The sequence below is a fragment of the Fundulus heteroclitus genome, chromosome 4 (genome assembly GCF_011125445.2).
Source record: "Fundulus heteroclitus isolate FHET01 chromosome 4, MU-UCD_Fhet_4.1, whole genome shotgun sequence".
Classification (NCBI taxonomy): Eukaryota; Metazoa; Chordata; class Actinopteri; order Cyprinodontiformes; family Fundulidae; genus Fundulus; species Fundulus heteroclitus.
The window spans coordinates 21,024,325-21,046,442 of NC_046364.1; the positions used below are offsets into that span (position 1 = coordinate 21,024,325).

The 22,118-nt window shown below is 42.3% G+C and overlaps 1 protein-coding gene across 11 annotated transcripts in view; it reads right to left on the minus strand.

Annotated features, from left to right (window-relative positions):
* myo5aa (myosin VAa) overlaps window positions 1-22,118 on the minus strand; it is a 66,088-nt gene that overhangs the window by 22,499 nt on the left and 21,471 nt on the right. For 8 of the 11 annotated variants that reach the window (XM_021309668.2, XM_021309669.2, XM_021309666.2 and 5 more), the window contains exons 4-20: window positions 21,633-21,777; window positions 19,846-20,002; window positions 17,058-17,201; window positions 14,919-15,000; window positions 10,961-11,068; window positions 10,720-10,826; window positions 10,243-10,508; window positions 8,950-9,031; window positions 8,682-8,822; window positions 7,978-8,103; window positions 7,080-7,163; window positions 4,656-4,658; window positions 3,588-3,743; window positions 2,621-2,718; window positions 2,369-2,455; window positions 965-1,073; window positions 338-549 (exon numbers count right to left, since the gene is read on the minus strand). In XM_021309668.2, the coding sequence (XP_021165343.2) occupies window positions 338-549; window positions 965-1,073; window positions 2,369-2,455; window positions 2,621-2,718; window positions 3,588-3,743; window positions 4,656-4,658; window positions 7,080-7,163; window positions 7,978-8,103; window positions 8,682-8,822; window positions 8,950-9,031; window positions 10,243-10,508; window positions 10,720-10,826; window positions 10,961-11,068; window positions 14,919-15,000; window positions 17,058-17,201; window positions 19,846-20,002; window positions 21,633-21,777 (2,107 nt within the window). The remainder of the gene's footprint in view (window positions 1-337; window positions 550-964; window positions 1,074-2,368; window positions 2,456-2,620; window positions 2,719-3,587; window positions 3,744-4,655; window positions 4,659-7,079; window positions 7,164-7,977; window positions 8,104-8,681; window positions 8,823-8,949; window positions 9,032-10,242; window positions 10,509-10,719; window positions 10,827-10,960; window positions 11,069-14,918; window positions 15,001-17,057; window positions 17,202-19,845; window positions 20,003-21,632; window positions 21,778-22,118) is intronic. The other 3 variants (XM_021309678.2, XM_021309667.2, XM_021309676.2) reach the window with 1 other exon arrangement.

Genomic DNA, 22,118 nt, shown 5'->3' on the forward strand with positions numbered 1-22,118 from the left:
AGATAAGATTTTTTATCTGTTCAACTCAAGGACAAATACACCCATTTCAAGAAAATTCCACTTATTTTTTGCTCCTTTTTGCAGTGCAGGTGAACTGACCCAGAGTCTTTGCTCTACCCATTTTTCTCTTTTAATAACTGCTGTGTCACATCTAATTTGTTGCTTAATTTGTTGTGGCGTTAAGTTTTTACATTTAACCATGCAGCTAGATCAAAATCTCCCTTTTCAGTAAATGTGACGTGACGCTGCAAGGCAACCACACCCCCAACACCGTTGGCCAAAGCAGCCAAGACAGCACCCAGAAAACAAGAAGCGAATGCCATGACGGTTCACCCACCAGCGGGCCTGGTAACCTCTGGTGAACCTCTGGATGGTGATGGCGGCGCTGCGCTGGCGCAGGTACTTCTTGCGGGCCAACCAGCTGCGTATGGTCTTCTGGATGCGGATGCAGGCGACGCGCAGCTTGTCCGCTCTCAGTTTTTCCAGATAGGCCACCTGGCCGGCCCTGAAGAAGATTTTAGTCTTCCCAAACTGATACTTATCCTGGTCCTGAGGAGCAGACAGAAGGAAGGAAAAGAGGACACTTGCAGTTTGTGAGATGACAAAAACAAAAAGAACACATTGATTGTTGCCGTAAAAGGATTTGCTTGAGATTCACTGCGAAAAGGGAACTAAATGTAAGTAGGATTCTTGAAATGAGCGTATTTGTCCTTGATTTAAGCAGGCCAATTTAAATGATCTGTCAATGGAATAAGATTTTTGCACTTATAGGAACAATTCATCTCCATCATCCTATTTCAAGTGCAGTATATCTAATTATCTTTTTTTAGGGGTCAGAATACTCATTCCATTGGCAGATCATCCTATTCACCTTCTCAAATCGAGGACAAATACACTCATTTCAAGCAAATGTTACTTATGTGTAGCTCCTTTTTTGCAGAGAAGAACAGGAAGTCTGTCTGACCTGTACTAATTTCTCCAGAACGTTCTTGCAGGTCAGCTTCTTGTCAGGGAGCACATCCTTCTGCTTCATCAGCACTCGGTAACGGCTGAAGAACTCCTGGTACGTCCATCTGACAAAACACACACCCGCACACATAGAACTGAGCACTCCTTTCATGTAGAGTCAGCTCAACATCATAATTTCTGTGACATACTGAGAAATGGGCTCAGAGTTGTACCGGAGCAACCATGATGGCTGATTGGCCAGCCATAAACTACAAAGCCAATGTTTTGGCTAATAGCTATAAATACCACACATAAGCACAGATTATGCTAACAACACTCTTTGGTGAGGGCATCCTTACAGAATGATAAGACCAAAGGTCTTTTTCATTATCAGTGAGGTGTTGACAGCTTTTACAGACAAAAGGAATTGAGACTTTAGCAATGAACAGGAAAGCTTAACAGATTGCAGTACAGGTGCTTTGTCCTTTCCAGCGTTCAGCCTCTGTGTGTAGTGAAACATGCTGGATGTGGAAATATTGGAAATCTCACAGTTATAAAACATGGCATCTGACTTAGCGTGCTCTTAAGAGGACGGGCCTCCATGGCCTGAAAAAGAGCAGCGCTCCAACTGCAGGTTGCTCATGTGCAAGCCACCAGAATTGACAAAGACTCCTAGATAGGGGTTGAAACGTTTTCAGAAAGAACTGAGCAGAAACCTGCCTGCTATTGCAAAGAGCTGGATAACTGAGAATTTACACAGGCATCACACAGTTATTGTTATGGGTCTAGTAACGCTACAGCAAATACACAGAGCCTGCATCCTCTGATGCTAACTGTGCTAAAAATGCTAATCACTGATACAGAATGTGGAAGAGAGTTTAGAATTTCACCTCAGTGATCATGTTTTCATTGTCCTAAAGTAAATCCAGTTTAATGACAGGTTGTGTAATAGACTCACCTCTCTCACACAGTGTGATGTCGCCTCTGGTGGGTGGTATAAATAACTAACAAAGAAAGGATCCTATGTAGTCTCTAAAAATGTATAACTGAGTTTATCTGACAGTTAAAATGAGACCCGTCACCTCAAATATGAAGTTCTTCAATTTAAATTAACATTTATTAATAAATATAATGTCTTCTATATGTTGAAGAGTGCAAAGATGACGCAATTATTTTTAGACAGATACATGTGTCCAATAATAACCTGGAGGATTTTGCTCTGTTATTACGTTACCAGTGATATAGAGGAAGAGATGGCTCTGCGTGCTAAGCCTGAGAAAATAAATAAGCTTTATTTCACAGTAAAACTCTTGGATGTAGTTCACTTTCAGTTTACCCATAAATACGTTGAGTTTTGTTATTAACACTGAATCTGATCAGGAATCTGAAACCATTATTTATTGCTAATCTGTTTCAGTACCTGGACGGGAAGCCGGCAGCAGAGATGCGGATGGTTTCCAGGACGCCACAAGCTCTCAGCTGCTGCACTGCTCGCTTGGGATCAAACCTGCCAGCAACACATAACCACAGTCAGCAGGTTTATCTGTAGGCTCACCAAGACCAGGAGGATGACTGGCCCACATTATTCATAAAGGGGTACAACCTAATGCTGAATTTACTGATTTTTAACAAAGTAGTAAAGAGAAGATACAGACAGAGAGAGGAGACTCACGAGAAGGCCTGCTTGAAGTCATTGGGTTTGATACAGCGGACGTAATGTGGAGTGGTGGCGTTCAAAGTCTCCATCAGCATTTGGAGAGAGTTACGGAACTACAAGAGAGAACCAGCAACCTCCTCATTAGTTTCATATGTTATCCGATGGGTATCTATCTTTATATGACGCTGACCTTGGACTGGGCAATATATTGAGATTTTAAAAACATCGAGATTTATAAAAGGAGATAAGATGAGACTATATTGTTCATATCAAGATGGTCTATGTTGTATTATAATTATACTATTAAGTATTCCAGTAGGTTATTTCCCGCTGTTTCTCATATTTATCTACAGCTGTTTGTTAAAAATGTGCCTGTGAGACATTTGGGAGAAAGTTTTGACTCAGAGACACCTTTTTTATAATTAGACTTAGATTTAGACTTATACTTTCTTTATTGTCATTTTGTATACACAGAGTGCATACAGAACGAAATTTCGTTTTCACACAGCTCAGAAATATTGCAGTAACTCTACAGGATACCTTGCAGTGAATTACAGTACAGGATAAAGTGCAGTGATCAATCGCAGTCACTTACAGGATAAATTTCAATTTACTTCCGGATAAAGTGCAGCAGTGAACAGTAGGCAGTTGAAATGTAAACAATGTAAACCAAATGTAGACAAATATGCATTAAGGTGCAGCAGTGATTTAAGAGTAGACAGTTGCATTGTACACAGTTTTGCAGTACGTTTCCGGTTAAGGTGCAGCAGCAATTTTGCAGGATACGATACAATGTGCAAATGTGCAAATCAGTGGATCTGGTGTGGTACACAGTCCGTTTTTATACTTCAGTTTATTTTACTTTGTGAAAATAAAAACATATTGACAGAAGTATCTTATATTGACATTCAGAGATGTTCTATCTGCTCCGTGTCGCCCAGCCCTAGTCCGACTCATTTGATGGCCCTGTAGGTGGACCCACCTGACAGCCCACGGTCTTCTTGTGCTCCTTGCTGCTCGTGTCCCGGCCCTTGTCTGGTTTGATGCTGAGCCGGGTGCGGCCCCCGGTGCCGGCCACCTGACCGGTGGGGGTGGTCGCCTTCTCCTCGTCATGGAACAGCTCCACCAGCAGGTTGAACTGGAAACAGCAGCCCGGTTACAGTTAAGAGCTGCAAGTGACACCATGAGACGGTCTAGCTTCATCATTGCCAGGTTCCGTATTTTCACCACTAATGTGACGTTAAACTATGAGATCTTCCAGCCATGCTATGTGGATCTTGTTAAGCATCGCACACAGGCGCACAAATCAATAACAACAATGTGGCTTGCACCTTAAAATCCCTAATGTTCATTTTGACTTTTTAATTTCATTGAATCCAACAGAAATGTTTGTTACTCTTTTATAAGACGCAGATGTGATGGTTAATCGGTATCAGCATTATAATTTCAGATAGGTGAGTAGATGCTACGTGAGCCATTAATAAGTTTTAGAGAAACTCACTGAAAATCAGATGTTAAAAGGGAAACAACAAAAAAAGGTGAAAACGTTAATGTTCGGTCATGTATGCGGAGATCATACATGACCGTATGGCACAGTCCTGCCATAGTGTTAGCGCCTAAACACTGTCAGTCACGTCCCATATAACGGCGAGGTTATATGATGAAGGTGGCGTGTTATGAGCGCAGCTTCACGTCGCCGGCTGAGTTCAGAGCCATGCTGCTTCTCTAAGCGGCATCATTAAGCAGGGGAAGCCACAATGCCTACGGCAGCTGCTCGCTCTCAGCTTCTCTCTGAAAAGATAAAAATGCCCTCCTTCCTTTGTCCCTTACTGTGCAGATGAATCCTCGCTTGTCCCCCTGCAGTGCCGCTGTTGCTCCCACCCCCATGCAGCAAACAAAAGGCGCACACCAACACACACAACTTCAGTCTCCTCAGTGATGTTAGAGCGGAATAACTCGGTGCCACAAAGAGAGACGGGGAAGGAAGGAAGGCGAAAAGCCGAGTGAAGAGCTACGGGCGCACCGGCGCTCTCAGACCGCTTCTGTTTACCTTCTGATGGCGGGGGGGGGGAGGTGGCCATGATGAGGACACAACCACACGTACATGGACAAGAGATGGACACAGTTACAAAGAAACACATGGCATTAAAGGTAAAAAGGTAAAAAGGAAAACCACATGTCAACAACCCAAAAAGCTAAAAAAAATATGATCACCCTGTTCAAAAGAAAAGACATCTTAATTAAAATTAAAAAGGGGGGGGGGGGGGCAATGAATGGATGGAAATTTGACTTTTTTTATGTTAACACAGACTTTCAGTGAAACATTCAGGTCTAAAGTCGGTGAAAAATTCTTTTTTTTAGATCTCTTATTTGGATCAACTACAGCCCACGTGTCAATTATTCAGTAAACTGTTCTCTAGCAGGAAGCTGGCAAACATAGCTGTGTATTTTTGTCACAATCTGTTCTGATAAAGTTCCTAAATCACATCATGGAGGAAACGGCTGAAATGCAGCGACACATTGATGGGACGTGTGAGCAGACGTGAGTAGGGTTGCAGACCTCTTTGTGTCCAGCGGCTCTGTGCAGGTGTCAGGAGGAGCTCACATACCTTTCCAGAATCTGACCTCCGTACTTACAGCGTCACAACGGATTAGCATAAATCTGGAATTTACTTTGCTTAAGAAGGGCACGAGTAAAATCAGTTGTTTTATATATATAAAAAAAATGTGATTCAAACTGTATTTGGATGCATAACACTTTAGAGACTTTGTTGTTAAACTTCAGCAGATCAGACTTTAATGTAGCTGCACATGCTGGACGATCTGGGCTTCTGCAATGGTTTACAAGGCCCTGCTAAAGTATTTCTACCCTTTAAACATCTTCATATTTTCTTATACTACAACCCCAAACTTCAACGTGATTTATTGGGATATAATGACCAACACAAAGTGGTGGATAACTGTGAAATGGTGGAGAGAAAATTACATTAGCTTTAAAACAATGTATTAAAAACCTGAAGAGTGAGGTATGCATTAGTACTTAGCCCTAAATAAAATCCTGTGCCACCAATTACCTTAAGAAGTCCCTAAATTACTCAATACAGTCCTCTTAGTGTAATTTAATCTCACTGTAAAAGCGGCTATCTGTTAAGACCCTGGAGATCTGCTGGAGAACATTAGAGAACAGCATCATGATGACCGTGGAACACAGCAGGCATAATCAGTAATAACCAGTAATAACATATAGATATTTTTTCTTAGTATCAGCTGTAATTCTACGCGGATCCAGCAGGTTTCTTCCTCGCGTTTGATCAGTTTTGCGAGAGGAGAGGACAGCCTCTGCTGCCTTTCTACTAATACTGCTTTCTTTCTGCTCATTTTGAGCTACATTTAAAGCAACGTTTCAGTTTGTTCTATGCTGTGTTTCTCCATCAAAGCAGGTTGAAATTAAGCTCCTGGGACGTCGACATCTACCAAATGATTAGTATTAGCATTTGTAATCAGCTAGTCCGACGATCTGGGAAACCCTGGCTGTCTCCGGGCAAATGTGACATCATATGAGAACCATCCCTTAGAATGAGTATTTAGTGGCTCATCGTGTATCCATTTATTTTGGATAATCTGTCTGTATTGTTGAGGTTCAAGTTTAAGAAATAAAGTGATTCAGATAAAGACATTCAAACAGCATCAAGCTTGCTTGAACATATGTTGTCTTTTTAAAAACAGGTTCTTCACTTTGTTGTAAAACTCTGACTACGGTTTTGAATCTCACACAGATAATGATTAGGAGGGCTCTGCAGAACACTAAAAAGTGAATTACTCCTTAATCCTAATTGCTTCAAGTGTGTGTGTGTGTGTGTTTGGGAACATTAGGAGGTATTTGAAGGTATGAAGGTATTTATTGCAAGCTAATGTAGATCATTAACGTAAGAGAATATAATGTGTGGCTTGTAGGCTTGATTTATAAATACAAAAAAACATGACAGCTGAAGATAAGAAATCAAACCATCCTAAGAGCTGACTGTTAAATTATTCACAGACAGCAGCCCTATCAAGCTGCTGTAAAATGATTTAAACGGTGCTCACTTGAAAATGTGGTTTTGCCTCTTTAGTCTTTATTTTATTTTGTTGTTCTTTGTCCTGGACAGATTACATGAGCCTGTGAAACAGCCAGGGTTGGGTTTAGGATATAAAATCTACACGACTGCAGAAAATATGATTTTGCACTGATTCTATTCAACTGCCTCACATGACCAGTAGAGGGAGCCGTTTCCCCAGGTCCTTCAGCTGACATCTGTGGTCACAGTTCTCACAGCTTGTCCTGAACAGGCGGCCTGAAGAAGTGGCAGCCTTCCTATTATTTTCCTGAATTTCATTTCTTATTTACGTTTTTCCTGATCCAACTGGATTCAGGACTGTTTGCACGGCCAGTTTTTACCAGGATGAATCGTCGTGGCGGTGCAGCGCGTCTCACCTTGCTGGCCTTCAGCACATTGATCTGTTCTTCGTTTACTGTGTCCTTGTTCTTCTCCAGGAAACCCTCACACTGGTACTCTACCTGCTCAACAAGAAACACAGAGATACAGCAGTGGAGGTTTCTCATGCATGTCTCAATGTCCTAATTTGCATTTTGTTTTAAATGTATCAACATCAAATGGATGATTTAAACAGTTTCCAAGGTGGCGACTGACAGTAACCCAGGAGATCACAGAGAAGTCTCATTAGGTCCTTCACCTGTTCATCCATCTTTATTAACAGATGCGTACAAATATGTAACACCCCTGTAATAAATAAGAAAGGCCTTAAAATTAAGGCCTTTTTCACTGCACTAGCACCTTCGGTTTTGTTAGAGCATTTTCATTTACTGGGGAAAGAAATCCATTTTAGGAAACAAATGTTAACAATAGAATCACCGTAGCACAATTATAGGCACCTCTAACGCAACCTTTAAACTAAATCTACCTACAGCATTATTTTATCTTTATTTCAAGTTGATCAGAACTTCTAGGAAGTTCTAATTCACAATCCACGGTTTCCTGTGGACTGTGCCACTGGAGATTTAAAAGTTACATTTAAAAAATCCTACTGAGATTGTGTTACAGTTATATTTATTTTAAATGTATTTGTTATCTTTTAACATCTTTACCAGTAACACCAACAAAGTGTCTCTCCACTTACTAAAAACAAGAAAGGCTCTTGCCGTCACTTCCCTACAAACCCCACACAGTCATTCTAGCCAATTTATTTGATAAACATCACATACTTGAAGCCATTTCCTGCTATGGCGAGATTTATACAGAACACCACTTGAATTTAAAGTAAGGATTAAAACTGTGAAATAGGGGGAAAAGCTACATATTTGACCAGCTCACCTTATCAGCAAAATGTTGGATGATGAAGGCGCGGTTGGACATGCGCGGCTTCTCAAACAGGGAACAGGTCTTTAGGTGGGTGTTGTACAGCTTCTGAGCCCATGAATCATCAGAACCTTTTGGCATCTGAAGAAAACAGAAGAAACGACCAAGAAAACAAAGAATAGATAACTGTTCACAGATAATTCAGAAAAATGTCTCAGCATTTAATACCATGCAGTTTCTCAAAAGAAATAAGTCTGCTGTAGCGTTATCACTGCGAACTGTGAACCCTCCTAAAACGTCAACAGTCTGTTAAATGGCCTCGCAGGGATTGAAGGACACACAGAGATAAGATGGCACGTTTAAGTATTTGCCCAAGAGGCAAATGGTACAAACTTGAGCCATCAGCACAATGACAGGACTCAGTCTGACCTTTTTCTGCTTGTTTACGTCAAACATGAACTTTTCATTCCACCTACTGCATGAATAGGTATTACATATTGCAGACAGTGCAACAATGTATTTATGGAGAAAAGTAGAGAGAAAGGCACAAGATTTAAAAAAAAAAAACAACAACACATGGCCTGTATACTTTACGATGTTCGCGTTGCCAATTTTTGGTTTATTAGTATCAAACTCTGACAACTTGTCCACAAAAGCCTTCAAATCGTCTCCTGGCGTCTTATGAAGGCTGTTAGATGTCTCCTGCTCTGACTCTGTACCTTGCACTCTTCGTCCAGCAGGTCCAGGATGCCCATCTTAGCCTCTATGAGGTTGATGCAGGGCTGATTGTCGTAGAAGTCGATCAAAGTCCAGGGGATCTGCTCCTTCATGTACTCCTCCTGCTCCAGCTTGAACACATGCTGTGCTCACACAAAATACACAGACATTAAAGAAAGTTTAGTACTTCCAAAATAAAACTAAAAATAATAAAAACCTTTGTCAGTTATTAATGTGGGCAGATCAGAGGGGAAGAACCATGCAGCTCACCATGTTGAACTGTTGCTGGAGTTTTTCGTTGGCGTAGTTGATGCAGAACTGCTCAAAGCTGTTGATTTCAAATGTTTCAAACCTAAAGAGCCAAACGATCAGAGATAAAGCAGCGCATTACGCTGGACTTGCTCTATAACTCTACAATTCCTACAGACGAAGAGAAAAAAGGTAAATCACGCACGTTCTTTTTAATCACTGTGATATTTTTGCCATTTCCTGACGACATATTGATGTCTTTATGTAGAAGTAAAGAGGAGTTGCAGCCTTTTGAAGTTGGCACCTCACTGCAAAAAGGGAACTAAAAGTATCATTTTCTTGAAAAGAGTGTATTTGCCTTTAATGCGAACAGGTAAAACAGATGATCTGCCAAAGGAATAAGATTTTGCACTTTAAATAGGAACAACTCATCTCCATCATCTTACTAAAAATGCAGTATATCTCATTATCTTATTTTAGGGGTCAAAATACTCATTTCATCGGCATTCATTCTAATTTACTTGCTCAAATCAAGGACAAATACTCATTTAAAGAAAAATTTACTTACTTTTTGTTCCCTTTATGCAGTGCTCCATTTTGGCACAGTTTGTCTGCATTTGGATAACTCTTAGAGAACACATGGACATACAACAGTAAAAAAAAAGTCTAGAATAGTCTTTTTTTAATGCTCCTGACTTCAAAATTGAACCTGTCATGGAAAAGACTTTTCTTTTGTATCCCTTATTTTTTTCAGCTAGTACCTCCTTGAATCAGTCTGGAGCTGCATGACAGCAAAACATATTTAAGAATGAGAACAACTTCAATAACTAAAAAACTGGTTTCCAGTGCAACAAACTGTTCTGCTCAATTAAGAAATCTAAAGTGTTACAAAGACACCATGCCTTTATGCTGTTTAGGCGTTTTCGGCACTCTGGGGGCGACGCTTAAGGGGTTGATCCGAATGTCTGAATGCAAGTTGCTTCAATGAGCAAAACGCTGAGCAAGGAGAGGATTCATCAGAGACACAGTAAAGGGAGGAGCTGCAGAGCTCAACAACTAAGCTGGGACTACAGGTATTAGGCAATTAAAAGAAACATGGCCTTCATGGAAGAAGGAGAAGAAGAAACTATTGCTAAATAAAAGCCACATAGAGTCCAGTTTGCCACAGGCCATGTAGGAGACAGCAGATGTGGAGGATGAGGCAACATTGGTTTTATGTAACATGACTGTCTGATCATTTTGATCTTTCTATCTCTTCACTGTCCCTCTGCACGCCGATCCAATAACTAGCCGTTAGCTGCTGCTCATACTTACCCATAGATGTCGAGGACGCCGATGAAAGAGTGCTGCTTGACATTGGTGATGAGAGCCTTGTTCACGTGTTCCACAATCCAGTTGAACAGCTTGGCATAGATATGTTTGGACAGAGCATCACGAGCGTTGGTGGCCTGAAGTCGAGGGAGGGGCTTGATGTAAGTCTCTGTGGCCGTCTTCAGCTTCCTGTGGCACAGCCACTGGGACATGTCCTGATAGGTCACGCCCACCAGCTCGCAGAACGCAGTCAGGTGCCGATTGTTGGGCTAAAGCAGAAAGGATCGTTTTCTGAACACGGGAGCAACTCAAAGAAAAACAAAAACCCTAGCAGCTGCATTTTTTTCATCTGTTATAGAAAAATTATCAGATTTTCTTTTTATTGTGACGAGACTATTACGTCGCGTTTATCTATAAATCCAGAAACCAAATTCTAGGAGCCATATTTCTAATGCTGATAAACAAAAACTGCATCCTCACAGGAATGAGGCTGCTGTCTGAGTCCCTGTCTTTGATCTCCACGTTTCCCAGGTGAAGAATAGCAGCCAAAACCTGGAACAAGCCAACCTGATAGGATTCATTTATACCTGCAGAAAAACACAGAGGAAGGCAAACAGGCTAATCAAATACATGGTGTGTGCCGGCTCTGGCAATTCCAGCAGTCAGTGGCGCAATCTGAAAACTAAAACACAGGATTAAAGACATCAGTGGGCGTTTTTACCCAGAAGTGTGAAGGCGTGGCGAGTGGTGCGCAGCTCTTTGGCGTCGTCTATGCCTTCGATAACAGGACTGCGGCCCTGCCTGGTGTAGAGGAAGTCATTGGCGCTGCCTGGGAGGAGAGAGACGGATCATTTGTAGGTGTTTTAGTTTACCGTTGTCCAGCATGCGCTAAATGGAACTTAGTTATATTTAAGAGAATAAGCAAACAGTGCGACAAACACCAAGGGCTGGCGAGCCTAAAGTCTGTGCTCAGGCTAACCTCGCAAGTAAGCACAGCAACAACACAGACTGGATACGGACACGTAAAAACTAAAGATATGAGTCACAGATTTTGTTTTTAAAGTTATAGATCAGAGGCCAGAAACATTATTCTTATGGGGGGTGGGTGTGGAGGGGAGAACATTAGGCTCATTTTCTAAATAATTTTGACCATTTTCAGCGCAATGCCTCTTTACTCTAAAATGTGCTGGCGAGAATCCTGTTCTCTCTATTGTCCCTCTGTAGAAAGTGGTCCTCCTGTCCAGGGAGTGATGCTGAAAAACTGGTCCATGCATTTGTTACTTCAAGGCTGGACTATTGTAATTCTTTACTATCAGGAAGTCCACAAAATGCAGTTCAAAGTTCAAAGTTCAGCTGATCCAAAATGCTGCAGCAAGAGTTCTGATGAAAATCAACAAGAGGGATCATATTTCTCCAATTTTAGCTTCCCTTCATTGGCTTCCTGGTAAATCAAGAATAGAATTTAAAGTTCTTCTTCTCACGTATAAAGCCCTTAATAATCAAGCTCCATCATATATCAGAGCTCTGATTACCCCGTATGTTCCTAACAGAGCACTTCGCTCTCAGACTGCAGGTCTGCTGGTGGTTCCTAGAGTCTCTAAAAGTAGAATGGGAGGCAGATCCTTTAGCTATCAGGCTCCTCTCCTGTGGAACCAACTCCCAGTTTTGGTCCATGAGGCAGACACCCTGTCTACTTTTAAGACTAATCTTAAAACTTTCCTTTTTGACAAAGCTTATAGTCAGAGTGGCTCATGTTACTCTAAGCTACCTTTATAGTTTTACTGCTATAGGCTTAGGCTACTGAAGGACATCAGGGCCTATTTTTCTCATTCTGCTACATTCTCCTACTACTCTCCGCTTTTGCATCATTTGCTGTTATTTAGACTTTTAACATGATATGCTCTCAGTTTTTTCTCTTCAGAGTAGCTAAACGTGGCCTGGCATTCTGCTTAGCTGTGACACCATACTGGGGGGCAGACCGGCTGAGCTACTCCTGTTAACAACTTCGTGTTCTCCTTATTGGCCCGATCTTTCAGTGGTTAATCCTGTTTCTCTCCTAGACATAGCTATCGGTTGGCCTTTTACTGCGACTAACCGTATGTGCTGTTGTTCATCCTACAGATTTGAAAACTGGCTCAGAGTTTTTCTGCTTAGCTGTGTTTCCTTTCTCTAGGAGAGAGCCTTTCTCTCCTCGATGAAGCCACTGAAGGCTTCATTGGGGAGAGAAAGGCTACTTCTCTCTTACATGGAAAGAACTTGTGGATTAGTGCTTCTGTGCTGTTTTTGTGTCTCTGCTCTGTCTTCTCTAACCCCCAGTCGGTCGAGGCAGATGACCATTCATACTGGTTCTGGTTCTGCTGGAGGTTTTCCTCCCTGTTAAAGGGGAGTTTTCCTCTCCACTGTCGCTACATGCATGCTCCATATAAGGGATTGCTACAAAGTCAAAGACACATTGCAGGTGGTTGTCCACTGTCACTATATGCTCACTCAAGAGGAGTGAATGCTGCAAGTCAATGACTTGATGCAATCTGCTGGGTTTCCTTATAGAAAACCTTTTAACCAATCTGTCTGTATGATTTGATTGAACTGACTTTGTAAAGTCCCTTGAGATGACATGTATTGAGAATTGTCACTATATAAATAAACTTAATTGAATTGACATTTTGAGAAGTTACTCGATTCTTTATTATTTTTGCCCAAGGTTATTAAGAGCTACAGCGGATGGCTCTGGAGCCGCAGGCTGCAGACCTCTGTTCTAGATTAAATTGAGGAAAACACTAAAACACACGTATACCTCTTTCTCCCTTCACACAGATATTAGTTAGGTCTTGACCAAATGTCCCTCGTTTGGATTAGAGATGCTCTGATACTTTGCTGGTGATTGGAATTGGAGGACCTTCAGTTTGGTCGGCTAGCTGTCTAGTTGAGAACTCAAACATCCAGTTTTTGAGCAGTCATTGAACCCATACATTGATTTTACCTAAGTGCAAACAAGTCATACCGAGCTCTAAACTCTTTGGTGTGGACGTTGTTGCCGAGCGAAGAATAGTTAGTTTCTTTAGTAAACCAGAAAACATGAAGTAATCTTTTTGTCTTGTATTAAAATATTCATTAAACCCTGTTTAACAGCGACGGCTCTCTCACACATGCAGTGTGACGTCGCCTCTGCTTAAATTACACCTAATGAACTCTGATAGTAAAAGAAAATATACACGAAAGATTCTCCATTCTGTTACCATACCTTCTTATATTACAGTTTTTACAGAGAATTAAGAGTCGACTACATCGGCGTTAGCAGATCAAAGCTTTATGAGAACTGGACATCAAAAATCAGCCAGAAAATTCTGAGTGGCGCGTCACTAAATTTTATAAAATGCTCAAATCTGTCCAGAGCACATTAAATCCCAGAACATCCACCACATGATAGGTTGAGTTTTTGTAAGACAAATAGAATCAAAAGCACTTCTGTGTGAGGGTGATGATACTGTCCCCTTTCCCACAATCAAGCTCTTTTACACACATTTAACACTTAATCAGGGTATGGCCTGTTGCCTGGCAACAAGAGGCACTGATGCAACTGTGACAACCACTCCATTAACAGAGCCAGGAAGTCAGCAGGAGAGGAAAAGACAGCAGCTGTGACTCTATGTGTGTGTGTGTGTGTGTGTGTGTGTGTGTGTGTGTGTGTGTGTGTGTGTGTGTGTGTGTGTGTGTGTGTGTGTGTGTGTGCATGTATTTGCTGCTGAGTGAGAATTTTCTTCTGCTCATTTTACTAGTAAAGTGAGGACTTTGATGTAAAGTGAGGACCTTTTTATGGGCTAAGGTTTAGGTAGGGTTAGATATATAACCCCAATGGTTAGGTTTAGAGTCAGAGTAAGGCCATAGAAAGGGTTGAAAAGCATGGAAGTCAAGGCACAGTCCTCAGTTTGTATAACAAGGATCTGTGTGTGCGTCTGTGTGTGTGCGTCTGTGTGTGTGCGTCTGTGTGTGCGTGCATGCATGTGAGAGTGAGCGAGCCAATGCCAACTAAGTGGCAGTAAATGATGATGCCAGAAGTGTGTGCCTGTGCGTGTGTGTGTGTCTAAAATGAGGATGAGCAGGTGCAGGTTCGCTATGGGAGCCTGTTCAACCACTGAGTCAGTGAGTGAGTTGGTACAGCAGGACATTAGTGGACACGTCTGACTTGACAGAAAACATGATGAAGTGGTGTGCTGTTTTAGTTAGTGATCTATTCAAGCATGGGGTGGGGGAAAATATCATCATAGCTTTTTTTTTAAAACAGTACAAACCAGATTTTATCCATCCTATAAGTATTTTAGTTTTCTACTTAAAATCAAAGCTCTAATATCAGACTGTTATACTCCAGCTATTACTCTATGAGGGGGAAATGCCAAGACATCTAATATTTTGTGCAAGAAAAACATTTCCTTGAAAACCATTAAAAATTTCCCGAATGGTTTGCTAAAAAAAACAATACCGTAAAAAAAAAGGAATTTAGGAAAAGCTAAAGTATACAAGATGCTTTAAGGTATTTCACAATTTTGTGTTTGATACGTATTTCTATATATTTGATGTCTTCACTGCACATTTGCACAGTAGAAAGTCAATAAAATGGGGAAAAGCCATTAAATGATAAAGGTGAGTCCAAGCTTTTGACCGTAGAAGCACACGTAACTTACTTAGTCTCAGATTCTTGAACTCAGGCTGATTAGCTGATGCACAGAGTTGATAGAAGATATGATAATTCCTCTCCTCGTCCGCCTGAAGTACAGCAGGAAGGACAAATAACATAAAAACCAGAGAACACATGAGCTACATGAAGATAAGAGAAAAACAAGAGCAACATAAAATAAAATCATTTCATACCTATATGTCTAACCACGATTTAAGCATTTGCATCACTAATGCATGACTTGACAGTTTTAAAACTGGAATGCCTGGAATCAGCCCTTTGCTCCAGGGCACACAAACACATTCCTTCCCGCTAATGGGTGGTTTTTCTTTCCACTGTCGCTTCATGCTTGCTCAGTGTGAGGGATTGCTGCAAAGCCATGGACAATGCAGACGACTCTCCCTGTGGCTCTACGCTTCTCCAGGAGGAGTGAATGCTGCTTGTCGAGACTTTGATGCAATCAACTGGTTCCCTTATATAGGACTTTTTTGACCAATCTGTATAATATGATTAAATTTGACTTTGTAAAGTGCCTTGAGATGACATGTTTCATGAATTGGCGCTATATAAATAAAATTTAATTGAATTGAACTTACAGGAACTGGAACCAGCGCATCCGACCCTATGTCGTAACAGAATTCCTGACATGTTATAGAGTGCATCCATTTTAAATGAAAATCAGTGCTGCACATTAAAATCCAGCAAAATCATCGCATACGTCAGCCTGCAGTTACAAACTCACAACCCCACCTGACGACTTCAAAATATGAAGTCTGTGACCGCCATCAGTGGAGAAAACACCCAAGCGCAGAATTCAAACACACGCCCCAAGAAATGAGTTCCTGAAGCCAGCTATGTAGACACGGAGAAGGAAAAGTGACGGCCTCAGCTGGCAACATCCTCATTCCTCAACAGCGCCGACCACGGCAGCGCAGTGTTTCTGCTCAGAAGGAAAACATCTTTGTTCTTTACTGACAAGCTGCCTTCCTGGATCTAGCAGCAAGCTAACATAACCTGCTGAACACGTGCTTTAATGTGATCTAAAAGTTACCTAACAGCAACAGGAAATATGTCTAAGCTGTGGTTGGACAATAACCCTGAACAAACCAGACACTCCAAGAGGAGGAAAAGCACGGCAGACCAAAGCTGCATTAATTTTATGAGTAAAAATGATTTCTTTCACAGCCTGATCTCGACCAATCCAAGCATCGCTGTCTTGGAATATCTCCAGTGCCATTACACAGCTCAGTCAGGTAGACCTTAGTTTGTTTTCCTACATGAAGTGACAGGCGTGATAGATTTATTTCTTCATGCGACACTCATTATACTGACATGCCAGTCCTCTGAACTAATATCAGTTCTGAGCTACTGGGCTACACGGTGCCCTCTGCAGAAGTATCTCATTTAAACTTTATCATGTTTGATCCCTTTTTGGTCACATACCAGAATGTATTTGGGATTTTATGCAATAGGCCGGCACTAAATAGTGCATAATTCTGAAGTAGAAAGAAAATGAGAGTGTTTTCGATTTGCCATCAATAAAAATCTGAGAGCTTTGCATTTACATTCAGCGCACAGAGTCAATATTTCGTAGAATCACGGGTTTGATCATGACCAGCATTGCACGGTATTGCATTTTCCAGTCTTGAACAAGGTTCTGGGTGGGATTTAGACGGCTTTGGTGAGTGGACATACAATACTCTGCACCGGCCCTTTAAGGGAGGTGTTTTGAAAGCCATGTTTCATTTTCCTTTAAATTCATAAGTTATGTTCTACTTTATGATGGTCCACCACATAAAATCCCAACATAATGGGTTCTAGTCTGAGGTTTTAAAGTGAGAACATGTGAAAAAGTTTATTTGAATCCTTTCCGAACTACCTTAGAGCATTTTTCATTGTTTCAGATTCCTAACTTTTACAAATAAAAGCATCCCTCCTCCTCCTCAATGACATATGCTGCATCTATTCAAGGTCGGTTTCTCAGGGGTTTTTCTGTCACAAATTAATTCAACTCAAAAGGAAAACCACCTTGAATGCTGAAGAGGTAAAACCCGACGGTAAGGAGATGACGTGATAAATCACATGTTCAACTTGACACAACGTGAGTTTCTGCCCTGAGACTGTGACTGTGCATTCGTGCCCTCACCTGGAAAACCACTCTGGACTTCTCCAGCAGATATGTCCTCATGTTGGCCCCGATGATGCGGTACCGATTGTCAAAGCCGATCTCGATGTACTTGCCAAAGCGGCTGCTGTTGTCGTTGCGGGTCGTCTTTGCGTTTCCGATGGCCTGGACAACAGAACACAGAGCGTCCCATCATGTTAACACGCAGGCTCCTGGGTTTGTTCTTAACGTTTCAAAGCAGCATAAATGTAAACTTTACAGAAAGCAACACGTCAGTTTCAACACAATATTACAATAGAATATCATTTATAGAATTGAAGCTGAAGTCTAAGAGCAGGTTGGATATTTCGTGGCCCTCACAGTGGCCCAGAAGGCTGTTTAGCCTCTGACTTCCTCCCAGGGTGGATCAGGCACGGTTCGCTGTGTTCTTCATTCTTTGTCAACACTTTTAGCTCATCACAGAGGTATTCACAAAGACACAGGAAAACTAGCACAGAGGCAAATTTGCTTCACAAAAGGACAAATGGCAACAAGATGCCGATCTCCTTGAACTGGAAATCGTCGCCTTACCACCACCGTAGTGGACAGCTATGGGGGGTTTCTGCTGATATGCTGACTTTGGTTTTCTATGTATTGGGCCCAAACATCTCAAGGGATTTTCTTCCACAAATCTTGTGATTCATTCATGATTAGTCATGTTAATTTTTTTTTTTTTTTAAAGTTGCTTTTTATTGTCAGCCCTGGTAAACAAGCCCTGCATGTTTGGTCTTTTTGTGACTCGGCTGTCCTGAACCTGAACATTTAAAGTGCTGACTAAGGCCAGCTGGAGCTCTTTGGTTTTTTTCCAATGTCTCTAAACATGCCTAAGTCCCTCAGGGTGCAGAAAAGTGGGTGAACTGGCTGTCTTGAGTCTTTTTCCCTTTCATCTGTCTCACTGTAGAATGATGAACTTCATATTGTTTGGAAACGGCCACAGTGTCTCTCCACCTTGGCCTGACGCTCACCCAAACCTGTATGTCCAAGACCAGCAAGATGTCAACACTCCTGATTTTATAGAGTTGGTGATGATGATTAGTTAATAAAATAACAGAGGCCACCTGGTTGCTAAGTAACAGGGGTGTGTTCTGTCTAAATTATTGACGGTGCAGAATCTGCTCAAAGTGGGATTTCAATCATTTTAGAAGTTAAAACTACAGCGCGTGTGTTTACAAGCAGAAAAGAGAGAAAAGAGACGTATTCTCCAAACCTGGCGGGTCAAATTCAGCTCCAGTAAAAACAACCTTTCCACGCTATAAAGGAGCCTTTCTTCTACACACTGGCCTCTTTAGAGGGTACTACTGGCTTCTGACCTACTGTATGCATTAAAATGAATCAACAGCAGCCATGCTCCAACCCATCGGGGATCAACGATCAATGAGCCCTGCAGAGATGGCCGGCAGACGGGCGGGGGAGCATAAACACACACATCAAAGCCAAATACCAGCTAGCCTGAGCAGAATTAGATTAAGCACGAGCACAGAGGGCTCTTGCTGAGTTAGGGCCAAACACGCCGTCTTTCACTGCAGACAGGGAGGCATTCAGCAGAGCAGGTCCTGCTATATCTGCCCGCATCAGCCAAAACATGAGCAAACAGCACACAGCAACACCCTCCCTCAGTCAAACCAGCATTCACACAGACGGCTCTGTGGAATCGGCGAGGCTGATGCAACCATCTGCTCCTGGTCCAGGTTTACAGGCTGAGGTGACATCACTGGGACACGAGGAGAAAGACTTCTGTTCATCCTGTGAGTTCATCCTTGACTCGCTCGGTGGGGGGAGGAGGGATGGGGAAGAAGACTGCGATGTCAGCGCAGAGGCTTGAAAGGACTTATGGGGGGGGGGGGGTATGTGGAGGAGACACTACGGGAGGAAAAAACAACACAAAAAGGCAAAGGAAAGAGAAAAAACCGAGGTGCACGAGGGTAAGGCCTCTGCTGCCGCAGCTGAGAGCAGGCTGAGGTGAGGAGAACACACAGGCTGCTGAAGGAGCGGAGAGGAGGAGTCAGGAGGACAGAAGCCATCATTCTTCAGAGCAAAAAGTCAGAAATAAAGCAAGCTTGTAAATAGTAGGATAGAAAAAATCCTCCTCTTTAAAACGCTAGTGAGGGGGAGTAAGTCCTTAGACTCATTTCTAGAGATGCGTTAATCAGGCTTTTCTTGGCCGATACAGTCTTCCGCTTTTCTTTAAGGCCGGAAGTTCTGATTTTGACCATTCCTATTTTTCTTTTCCAAAGACTTTAAAACATTAAAGAGAAATGTGCTTCAGGTTTCTTGATAGATGTATTGGTTTTGAACCTGATCCAAAATTAACTAATAATAATATCCTCGTTTCTGCATCAAATCCTGTCACAAACCACCAGATTTTAGTAAATCTCAAATCCAGGGCAGCAAAGTTCACGCTGTTTTTGATGCTGTTTGTGATGCATTTAAGGGCCAGTGGGGAATTTTAGCTTGATTCTTAGGTATTTGAGCTGCTGATTATCAATCAGTTCTGATCTCTTACTAATAGATGGTTATATCTCTGTAAATGTCACCCTCTCTCTTTATTCCATTACACAACATCCAACAGGAAACCCCATGAAGCTCATATATTTCTCTGGCCTATTTTCTGTCTTTGCTTTTAATTGTTTTTTTTTTCCTGATTAGGAGAAATTTTGGCCGATACCAGTCTCTGGCTGATTGATCGGTGCATGGATAAAAACAAATCCAGTAACTCTGCAGCAGTAACACACAGAATCATCATTTCCTAGAGGTAAACTGCTTTTCTCACCTCCATGATGGGGTTGGAAGCCAAAACCTTCTCCTCTACGTTGGCCTCGCTGGCAGAGCCGCTGACTGTAGCAAAGTACCTCATGGCATATTTGGCCGAGACGGTCTTTCCTGCTCCGGACTCACCACTCACGATGATAGACTGGTTTCTCTCATCCCTGCCAAATAATAAAAATGAAAACAAGGTAAGATTATAAGATGAAAACTGGGGCTGAGAGTTGAACACAAGATAAAAGTTGCTCATGTTGAAAAAAAGATCCTTTTAGCCATTTTTTATGTATTTTAGCATCATATTGTATTTTAGGTAGGAGTTAGGGTCCAATGACATTTCTTAATACAGTTAAGTAATGACACAAACCTCAGCAAATACACAGAAGACTGTCCTGAGCTAAAGTATAGAGCAATGTCAGCGACATGACCGTTTCAGTTTCCTGTAGGATCCAAACTATTCAGGCGATCCTGCAGTATGTTGAGCTGCAGCCTTTTATTAAAACAAACTCACTTATTAGCAAAAAAAACAACATCAACTGAAGTTAAAAGCCAGCTGACGAACTTTAAACGAGTTAAAAGTTAAATTTACCATTCGATACAGCTCCTCTCTGCCTACTTTGCACATTTTGAGTGGGGAACGCCTTTGCAGAGAAGTGTTCACGTTTTGCTGCAGATCCTCAACTAGACCTAGGTCTGTGCTTTGACTAGGCCACTGGACCATAGAAATATGCTTTGATCCAAACCGCTCCACCGCAGCTCCGGCTGCTGTTTAGCCTCCTCCATCTTCCCAACGACGACGATCAGCTTTCTCTTTAATGCTGAGGGAAATCAGGCCCACGGCATAATGCAGCCACCGCCATGTTCCACCACTGGGGTGGTGTGTTCAGGGTCATTTTAGTAGTTTTGCAATCGGCTGAATTTCCAACTGATCTGACCAGGGCTCCTTCTTCCACACGTCTGTGTTATCCCCTAGACGGCAACACTACAAATAGGGTTTTTGGCTTTCATTGAAAAAAAAAAATGGCTGTTTTCTTGTCATTCTTACAATAAGGCCTTAATTGCAGACTGCAGGACTAATGGCTGTGTCCTGCCGACAGATTCTCCCTCCTGAGCTGTAGGTCTCTGCAGCTCCTCTTGAGTTACCGTGGAGCTCTTCTCTGATTAATTCACTCCTCGCTCAGGTTGGCCACGTCTTGATGGGTTTACACCATTTTTACAAGATAAAAATTCAGTGTTATGCATGAAATGTCTTTAAAAAAAAGGCTGATTCAAATGAGTCAATAACTCTTCTATAACTAATAAACTTCAGACGCTTTCAGCCACAAAACAGCTTGATTTATACAGAGATTACATTACACACGGGTAGGGGGTTTCATTCAAGTAGGTGACTTCTGAAGCCATTTGTCTTTATTTATGGCTAACAGAATGAAGGAGGAGAAATAGGAATGCACAAACCAATTACACACTGCTTTATGCGGGGCTGCCACGGCTGACGCGTATTCTAGCAAGCTGGAAACCGAACCTGCCGGAGCTGAGGCCGAAAAGACGGAGCGGTCTGGCTGTGGAGGAGAGTTGGGTGGGATTTATTTATTTTTTTCTCTCTGTGAGGGCGTGTCTTTGAGATCACATGAACAAGAAGAGAGAGGCAGACAGAGTGACCCCCCGTGTGGCTATTTCTGGCCCAGCTTTGACCTACAAACCCTGAGGAGAGAGGGAGGGTCTGCAAGCAAGGCTCATCAGGTAGCACGCACACACACACACACACACACACACACACACACACACACACACACACACCTTGCCATCTGTTTGTAAGCCTCCTCTGCCACAGCAAAGATATGCGGGTCCATGTCTCCCATGTTCTGCCCGCTGTAGGCGTTGATTATTTCGCTCCCATAGATGGGCAGCGTCTCGTATGGGTTGATGGCCACCAGAACAATTCCTGCAAGAGAGACAGCGGGGGGAAGGGGGGGGGGGGGATAAGTCATCATCTCGCTTTACGTCAACAACAACAACACCACACACACCGTGATGACACAGCTAACTCGTTTTAACTGAGAGAGACAACCGTTCATAAGCGGTTTCCTCAGTTCAGGAGCGCAGCAACCAGTATGAAGAGTTTCAAGACAATAAACAAAGCTTAACGTAGAGTGTAAACATGACCGAGCCCCGTGGAAGATCAGTCGACTAACGATGAAGTCGCACACTTTGAAACGTTGCTCGCTTATTAAAAGGCGGCTGAAGGCCCTGCTGTGACCGTCTCGCTTTTGGCCTGCTGGGCGT